Raw genomic sequence first — 10,136 nt, 5'->3', positions numbered from 1 at the left:
AAACAAAAAAGTTAGAACAAATTTTTGTTTACACTATTTTTAATGCCAATCGACCCTATGACCTATATGCATATATAATTAGGTTTCAAAAATTTTCGAAAATTTTTTTTTTTAGATTTGAAATTCCTTTTATCACAATAACGGCATTGGTCTTATAAATGTATTTTAAAAATATTTTTAAAAAATATTCATATTCATAAGAGTTATGAACATATTTTATAAAAATCGCTATTTTTCAAAAATGAAATTTATTAGTTTTATTTGATGCGCATTGGATTAACTTAAACTCAAGATAAAGAAATTCGTGAAAAAAATTAAAAACAAAAAAGGTAGGGCAAATTTTTGTTTACACTATTTTTAATGCCAATCGACCCTATGACCTATATGCATATATAATTAGGTATGAAAATTTTCGAAAATTTTTTTTTTAGATTTGAAATTTCTTTTATCATAATAACGGCATTGGTCTTATAAATGTATTTTAAAAATATTTTTAAAAAATATTCATATTCATAAAAGTTATGAACATATTTCATAAAAATCGCTATTTTTCAAAAATGAAATTTATTAGTTTTATTTGATGCGCATTGGATTAACTTAAACTCAAGATAAAGAAATTCGTGAAAAAAATTAAAAACAAAAAAGGTAGGGCAAATTTTTGTTTACACTATTTTTAATGCCAATCGACCCTATGACCTATATGCATATATAACTAGGTTTCAAAAATTTTCGAAAATTTTTTTTTTTAGATTTGAAATTCCTTTTATCATAATAACGGCATTGGTCTTATAAATGTAATTTAAAAATATTTTAAAAAAATATTCATATTCATAAGAGTTATGAACATATTTCATAAAAATCGCTATTTTTCAAAAATGAAATTTATTAGTTTTATTTGATGCGCATTGGATTAACTTAAACTCAGGATAACGAAATTCGTGAAAAAAATTAAACACAAAAAAGGTAGGGCAAATTTTTGTTTACACTATTTTTAATGCCAATCGACCCTATGACCTATATGCATATATAATTAGGTTTCAAAAATTTTCGAAAATTTTTTTTTTTAGATTTGAAATTCCTTTTATCATAATAACGGCATTGGTCTTATAAATGTATTTTAAAAATATTTTTAAAAAATATTCATATTCATAAGAGTTATGAACATATTTTATAAAAATCGCTATTTTTCAAAAATGAAATTTATTAGTTTTATTTGATGCGCATTGGATTAACTTAAACTCAAGATAAAGAAATTCGTGAAAAAAATTAAAAACAAAAAAGTTAGAACAAATTTTTGTTTACACTATTTTTAATGCCAATCGACCCTATGACCTATATGCATATATAATTAGGTTTCAAAAATTTTCGAAAATTATTTTTTTTAGATTTGAAATTCCTTTTATCATAATAACGGCATTGGTCTTATAAATGTATTTTAAAAATATTTTTAAAAAATATTCATATTCATAAGAGTTATGAACATATTTTATAAAAATCGCCATTTTTCAAAAATGAAATTTATTAGTTTTATTTGATGCGCATTGGATTAACTTAAATTCAAGATAAAGAAATTCGTGAAAAAAATTGAAAACAAAAAAAGTAGGGCAAATTTTTGTTTACACTATTTTTAATGCCAATCGACCCTATGACCTATATGCATATATAATTAGGTATAAAAATTTTCGAAAATTTTTTTTTTTAGATTTGAAATTCCTTTTATCATAATAACGGCATTGGTCTTATAAATGTATTTTAAAAATATTTTAAAAAAATATTCATATTCATAAGAGTTATGAACATATTTTATAAAAATCGCCATTATTCGAAAATGAAATTTATTAGTTTTATTTGATGCGCATTGGATTAACTTAAATTCAAGATAAAGAAATTCGTGAAAAAAATTAAAAACAAAAAAGGTAGGGCAAATTTTTGTTTACACTATTTTTAATGCCAATCGACCCTATGACCTATATGCATATATAATTAGGTTCCAAAAATTTTCGAAATTTTTTTTTTTAGATTTGAAATTCCTTTTATCATAATAACGGCATTGGTCTTATAAATGTATTTTAAAAATATTTTTAAAAAATATTCATATTCATAAGAGTTATGAACATATTTTATAAAAATCGCTATTTTTCAAAAATGAAATTTATTAGTTTTATTTGATGCGCATTGGATTAACTTAAACTCAGGATAAAGAAATTCGTGAAAAAAATTAAACACAAAAAAGGTAGGGCAAATTTTTGTTTACACTATTTTTAATGCCAATCGACCCTATGACTTATATGCACATATAATTAGGTATAAAAATTTTCAAAAATTTTTTTTTTTAGATTTGAAATTCCTTTTATCATAATAACGGCATTGGTCTTATAAATGTATTTTAAAAATATTTTTAAAAAATATTCATACTCATAAGAGTTATGAACATATTTCATAAAAATCGCTATTTTTCAAAAATGAAATTTATTAGTTTTATTTGATGCGTATTGGATTAACTTAAATTCAAGATAAAGAAATTCGTGAAAAAAATTAAAAACAAAAAAGTTAGAACAAATTTTTGTTTACACTATTTTTAATGCCAATCGACCCTATGACCTATATGCATATATAATTAGGTTTCAAAAATTTTCGAAAATTATTTTTTTTAGATTTGAAATTCCTTTTATCATAATAACGGCATTGGTCTTATAAATGTATTTTAAAAATATTTTTAAAAAATATTCATATTCATAAGAGTTATGAACATATTTTATAAAAATCGCCATTTTTCAAAAATGAAATTTATTAGTTTTATTTGATGCGCATTGGATTAACTTAAATTCAAGATAAAGAAATTCGTGAAAAAAATTGAAAACAAAAAAAGTAGGGCAAATTTTTGTTTACACTATTTTTAATGCCAATCGACCCTATGACCTATATGCATATATAATTAGGTTTCAAAAATTTTCGAAAATTTTTTTTTTTTTATTTGAAATTCCTTTTATCATAATAACGGCATATTGGTCTTATAAATGTATTTTAAAAATATTTTTAAAAAATATTTATATTCATAAGAGTTATGAACATATTTCATAAAAATCGCTATTTTTCAAAAATAAAATTTATTAGTTTTATTTGATGCGCATTGGATTAACTTAAACTCAAGATAAAGAAATTCGTGAAAAAAATTAAAAACAAAAAAGTTAGAACAAATTTTTGTTTACACTATTTTTAATGCCAATCGACCCTATGACCTATATGCATATATAATTAGGTTTCAAAAATTTTCGAAAATTTTTTTTTTTAGATTTGAAATTCCGTTTATCATAATAACGGCATTGGTCTTATAAATGTATTTTAAAAATATTTTTAAAAAATATTCATATTCATAAGAGTTATGAACATATTTCATAAAAATCGCTATTTTTCAAAAATGAAATTTATTAGTTTTATTTGATGCGCATTGGATTAACTTAAATTCAAGATAAAGAAATTCGTGGAAAAAATTGAAAACAAAAAAAGTAGGGCAAATTTTTGTTTACACTATTTTTAATGCCAATCGACCCTATGACCTATATGCATATATAATTAGGTTTCAAAAATTTTCGAAAATTTTTTTTTTTTTATTTGAAATTCCGTTTATCATAATAACGGCATTGGTCTTATAAATGTATTTTAAAAATATTTTTAAAAAATATTCATATTCATAAGAGTTATGAACATATTTTATAAAAATCGCCATTTTTCAAAAATGAAATTTATTAGTTTTATTTGATGCGCATTGGATTAACTTAAATTCAAAATAAAAAAATTCGTGAAGAAATTTTTTTTTTTAGATTTGAAATTCCTTTTATCATAATAACGGCATTGGTCTTATAAATGTATTTTAAAAATATTTTTAAAAAATATTCATATTCATAAGAGTTATGAACATATTTCATAAAAATCACCATTTCTCAAAAATAAAAATTAATAGTTTTATTAAATGAGCATTGGGACAAAGTATTGCATAAGTTGTTGTACTGTCATGGTTGGTGGTTAAGGTTCGCTTAAACAACTTTTTTATTTAATTTAGTTTTAGAAACGGGCAACCTAACACTCTTTGTTATTCTAAGTTGGAATCAAACACGGGCCGCAAGATCAACACACAGTCTCCTAATCCACTAGGCCAATACGATGTTAAAAAAGATCATGCATTTTTACGTACTTAATGACAAAATTGAAAACAAATTATTAAAAAAAATATAATATTAATTTGTTTACATAACTAGAAATATAACATTAAAACCGTTTCTTGTTCTTTAATTTCTTTGTAGTTCGGCGTTTTCGACTTTTTCTGTAAAATGAATAAAAATATTTATTACACTATATCTAAATTCGATAAAAACACCAAGGGGCGATAGCCTTATAGAAAACGTCAAAAATCAAAAAAAAATTGCCCTAACTTTTTTGTTTTTTATTATTTTTACGATTTTTTTCATTTCCATTTTAATTTAACCCGATGCGCATTTAATAAAAATATTAATTTTCATTTTTAAGCAAGATTTTTATAAAATATGTTCATAACTCTTATGAATATGAATATTTTTGAATATTATTTTAAAAATACATTCATTAGACAATGCCGTTATTATAGTAAAAGAAATTTAAAATTTAAAAATAAATTTTTCGAAAAATTTTGCACCTAATTATATATGCATATAGGTCAAAGGGTCAATTGATATTAGAAACTGTGTAAAAAAATTTGCCTTAACTTTTTTGTTTTTTTATTTTTTTTAGGAATTTCTTTATTTTGAATTTAATTTAACCCAATGAGCATTTAATATACTTAATAATATTCATTTTTGAGCAATTGCAATTTTTATGAAATATACTCATAACTCTCATAAATATGAATATTTTTGAATATTATATTTAAAAATACGGTCATTAGACCACTGCAGTTATATTTTAACAATTTAAAAATTACGGTTTGATCAAAAAATATAATTAGAAAAAAGCGACCCTTGCACATCATCTTGCGGTAAAAAAAATATTTATAAAATTAAAAAAAAAATTTTGGCCCTTTTGCGCAGAAAAAATTCATTTTAATCTAATAAAAGTGAGTTTAACGTGTTTAAAATCAAATTTTTGTCGAATTTCTGTACTTAACTTTTTCCCCCCAAAACAGCGATTTTCGGCATTTTCTACAAGGGCCTTGGTGTTTTTGATAAATTTGACCGAAAATAAAAAAAAAATATTTTGGCATTTTTTTTGCAAAAAGGGCCTTCACAGTCTACTTTAAGCCATCTTAACGTTTTAAACCCGTTTTTAACTATTAAAAAATCACTTTTTTATCAAAAAATAAAATTTGAAAAAAAGCGACTCTCGTGCACCATCTTGCAGTAAAAAAATAATTATAAAATTAAAAAAGGAAAATTTTAGTCATTTTGGGGCAAAAAAATTCCTTTTAATCTAATAAAAGTATGTTTAACGTTTTTGAAATCAAGTTTTGTCGAATATCGGTGACTTACGCTCTAAATTTTGTTCTGTAAACTTTTTACAAAAAATACTTTAACTTGAATGTTAGTAATACCAACACGATTCGATTAAAATAATTTTTTCAAGTTTTTGCGATAATTCTTGTGGTAAAACTTATTTATTATAGGTTAATAGGTTACCGACTGTACGATAATTTACAATGACAAAATATATTTTAAATTTTAAAAACATTTTTATTTATAAATAAATTGTATATCATTTATATAGTTAAAGTCGAAGGCCTTGCAAAAGTCGAATTCTAACTTTGTACAGAAAACTTACATTTTTTTAATCCATTGGTATATCTAAATGTATTTTTATATCCATTTTTCAAGTTTTCTTCACACAGCATATGTAAAACTTCAACAGATTTCGTTTTATTTTTTATACGTTTTAATAAATTGATTTAATCTGTATGTTAAGCACAATTTCAACCCTTTTAAGTAGGTCAATAATTTAGATAATTTACAAACAAAACATAAATTAAATTTTTACATATGTTAGCCTTTCTTGTGGTTTCTTTAATAACTAGGAATCCCTAATATACTATATTATTTAGACATATATCTAAGTATTATCAACAGCTTTTAGATATGCTTGCCCTTAAAAATTATATATTTTTAATTCTATTGGTTACTGTTAACCTTTCTTATTCTTATATTACATTGAGGTTACATAACTAAAAAGAAAAGTCAAAGCAAGCAGATGCTTAAACGTTTAAGGCAAATTTCATTTGTTTTCAAATTAACTTCAAGAAACAAAGCCGTTCTCTTTAACGCGATTGTTTTTATTTTAGGATAAAAAAACAAAAAGTTATCTTAGCTGGCTTGAGGGTTGCCTATAACGAAGTTCTATTTTTAATTATTTTTAAAAGTACGTTTAACTTGCAATAGCAATCTAAGACATACATAGATTTATCCAACAATTTAATCGTATAGCAGTAACTGTGTTAAGTAATAATACCATTCACTTTTAAAAGTATTAAATTCTGTAAAAACATAGTTATTTTAAACGAAACGTGTAATTTAAAACAATGTTGAAATTTTAATTAAACAAAAGCTAAGTTATTTGGTTTGATTCCAACTGATGGCAGTTTCAAAATTTAAAATTTAAAATTTCTTAAAAAAACAGCAAATTTTTTGATTTTTATAAGAACTTTTTTAACACCAATATAAGTAACTTAAAATCAAATATGCCACCATTTTACAATCATAAATAAAGTTAAACATCACCACTTAAGCTTGGCAGGCAAGAAAACATGCAATATTACAGAATAAAAAGTTTTTATAAAAACAATTGGTACCATAATAAATAACAAATAGTACCCAATAAAAAATTTATAAAAACACAACAAAAATAAAATCTTAAAAATATGTACTTAATCTCTATATAACACTTAGAATGATTAAAATTAGGTAGTTAAAATATGACTGTGATGCACATTTACAAATTTATACAGAAAGGTACAAATACCCCCCAAAAATATAGGGTAAAGGTAGTAAACATCTCTAGTTTTTATGAAAAGTTAAAAAAATATTTACAAACTTTTTTATGCAATTAAATACATGGTAGTTGTTTGGGGAAAATAATTTTACACACAAAGTTATTGCTTATTCTCGTTGATCATTGCTTTTATTTCACACATTGACGAAACTAATTCTCTCGTTGTTTCCAACAACTTAGTTTTATCCTCGATAAACCGTTCATGCTTTTTCTGAATTTTTGTTCGATTTTGAAAGATTTCTCCTACTGTCTCAACATTATCATTATCATTATCGTTTTTGATGACATTATTACTTTCTGTGATGTCATTATGTATAGAGTTTGTGATATCATCCTGTTTAGATTTTGCAATGTCATCCTCTGTAGGTTTTGTTACGTCATCATTAGCAGATTTTGTAAGGTCATCATTCATAAATTTTGTGCTGTCATCGTTTAGAGATTTTGTGATGTCATCATTTATAGATTTTGTGATGTCATCATTTATAGATTTTGTGATGTCATCATTTATGGATTTTGTGATGTCCTCATTTATAGATTTTGTGATGTCATCATTTATAGATTTTGTGATGTCATCATTTTCTGAGAAATTGCCAAAGTCACTGTCTGATGACGAGACCATATTTGAACTAGTACTTCCAACAGGAGAATCTTCATAATCAGAACTTGAGTCTGTGACATCATACCTGCGCTGTGATTGGCCGACAGAAGTCACATGATTTAGCCCTGACAAGTTTGTAAAAATCTTTTTTCGAGAGTTTTTTTTTCGAGAAATAACTTTTTTTGTCGAGTTTTTTTGTTCAGTTTCAGACCCAGATATTTCTTGTATTGCTTCATGTTCACTATCACTACTGCATAAATCAATATTTTTAATTAAACTGTGTTTAAATGCTCTAAATAATCAATAAAAGGGAATTTAATAGTGTGGCTAAACCTATGTTACTATAAATTTAACATATATACAAAAATTAAAACAACATAACATAACATTTTCTTTTTTAGTTATCTTAATAACAGCACATATTAACCATACAAGTTTTTTGGCCTATATTTTCATTTGCTACACAGCTAATACCTTAAGGTTTGCAATACAACAACCATAATTATAATGGTTTGTACAATTTAGTTTTGATGGTAATATTACTACAAATAAAATATATACTTTTTAAATCTTTTAAACCAATTTAAATTAACCTTAAAGTGCTGTCTGATTCATTCTTCTCCATTTCCTCCTTATAAACTTTCATTATCACCTGGTTTGCTTGATCTAATATTTTGTTCATTGCTTCTTCGCTTTGAACTAGTTTCGCTTCCAACTGATGTAGTTCATGTTGGGCTAAAAAAAAAAAATAATTAAAAATAATTTTACTTTGCTCCATTATTTAATATTAGCTGATAGCAGACATAGTAATTGTTACAACTTAAAATCAGGTTAAAACTTTAAACTTATGTAATATGTTTGCATGCAATAATTTATGCGCGCACCACAAACGCTAGTTTTTTTATATTATATAAGTATAGATATTGAATACATATACATATATCTTCTACCATGACCTATACAAAAAGTATTACTTGAACATTCAGAAGTTTGTAACTTTATCAACAAATTAGTATAAGGTAAACAACAATTTTAAAAGATTTATTATTAGAAGACCCCCCTATAACATAAACATACAAACAAATACATTGTTGAAAATCTCACTTATTTTAGTTTTTTGCCGTCCCATTTTTCCAAACAGTTTGGTTTGGTTTGTAGGTGGTTTTATGGACTGGTTAGGTTGGTTGTTTGTTGGTTTCTAGTCAAAAAAATAATTGGTTAAAAAAAATATCAACACCACTTAAAGTGTATAGATATATATACCACATTTTTTTAATTTTACAAAAACTTTTAAATTTTTTTTTGTGTAGTCAATATATTTTTATCCTCGATGTGGAAAGGTCGAATACGCAACCTTAAAATAGAGTAACAACTGTTACTCCAATCCATTCTTGAGTTTCCTCTGGCAGTTTGGAATATTATAGATTATAATTGCCCGATAATTATACTGCTGATAAGGTGCTGGCTTAGCAGGTGTTTATACCATTTATAGCGCCTTACTCAAGGGCGCTACAGCATGAGAGCAGTGGGGATTAAACCCATGACCTTCAAATGGTGTATCAAGTGTTCTTACCACTACACCACGCTGTCAGAATAAACGTTAAGTTTTGGATTTAAGTTTATATACCTTATTGCGTGATATTCTATACATGATGTAGATAACATAAACACATACGGCAACACTATAAATAGGAGCCAATGTTGTCGCCCACCCTTTCCTGGAAGCTTGGGGTTTAACTGAATATCATTAAATAATTAAAAACATAATTAAATGAATTATTACAATCATTAAAGTCCTATTGATTTGTACATGATAAATAAAGGAATAATAAAATATATTAATTAATGTTTAAATAATTTATTAATTTACACATCCCAACTTATTTTAAAATACAAATTACTTTGTGGAATAGATAATTATAATTTTTTTTTAAATGACATAGAAATATTGCATACCTGGGTTTCTATGCATATGTGGTGCATTTGGCCTTGCTGTGTTAGCGTCATTTTTAGTATTGTGTACTGTAAATACAATAATTAATTGACAAATGCTATTTTAATAAATTTATATTTAAAACAGTGGGATTTGAACCCAGAACCTTATGTTCCGATGTCCCCATTTTTTTTATCACCTTAACCAGACAATGATTGTGTTAATATGCAAATTATCAACATAAATTAAAGTTAAAACATCAGATTGTAAGTTTTAAATAAATAAAAAAAAAATTCATCTTTGAATTATGTTCAAAAATGCAGTGTCTTACCTTGACTGTTCGAAAACAAAAGTTTTGGAATTAAAAACGCAACGACAATTGCTGCAAACGATGAAATAAAAATGACTTTAGTTGTAGTGTTCATTGTAAACCTTTTCTTCTTGCAATAAAGCCCATATATATACACTTATCTCTAGTTAATGTAGTTACGTAACTTATTTCGATTTTAGATTATAAATTACAGTTATTTTCTCAAGGATTTGTTGTTTTGGCTTTAAACAAAATGTAAACAAAAAGCACGCAGCCTGCTTATTTTC

At 24.5% G+C, this 10,136-nt stretch overlaps 1 protein-coding gene across 1 annotated transcript; it reads right to left on the bottom strand.

The window, feature by feature from the left end:
* Positions 1-6,333: 6,333 nt before the first annotated feature.
* LOC145752976 (uncharacterized) lies at positions 6,334-10,070 on the bottom strand. Its single transcript, XM_082569354.1, has 6 exons — positions 9,871-10,070; positions 9,563-9,628; positions 9,234-9,343; positions 8,711-8,804; positions 8,200-8,341; positions 6,334-7,856 (listed from the first exon to the last, which is right to left on the bottom strand). Exons 1-6 carry the CDS (start codon positions 9,962-9,964, stop codon positions 7,109-7,111), a joined length of 1,254 nt encoding a protein of 417 aa, XP_082425480.1. The 5' UTR covers positions 9,965-10,070; the 3' UTR covers positions 6,334-7,108.
* Between the last annotated feature and the right edge of the window lie 66 nt (positions 10,071-10,136).

This window comes from Corella eumyota, chromosome 5, assembly GCF_963082875.1.
Source record: "Corella eumyota chromosome 5, kaCorEumy4.1, whole genome shotgun sequence".
In the NCBI taxonomy this organism is placed as follows: domain Eukaryota; kingdom Metazoa; phylum Chordata; class Ascidiacea; order Phlebobranchia; family Corellidae; genus Corella; species Corella eumyota.
The sequence above is the reverse complement of the archived record's forward strand: the minus strand, read 5'-3'. Positions and strand labels throughout refer to the sequence as shown.

Bases quoted from the DNA above. Each gene is read 5' to 3' on its own strand.
- LOC145752976 (XM_082569354.1), bottom strand. From the start codon at position 9,964: ATGAACACTACAACTAAAGTCATTTTTATTTCATCGTTTGCAGCAATT. The intron at 9,344-9,562 runs GTATGCAATATT...AATGATATTCAG, and splicing joins ACATATGCATAGAAACCCAG to TTAAACCCCAAGCTTCCAGG. The intron at 7,857-8,199 runs GTTAATTTAAAT...TGATTTATGCAG, and splicing joins GAATCAGACAGCACTTTAAG to TAGTGATAGTGAACATGAAG.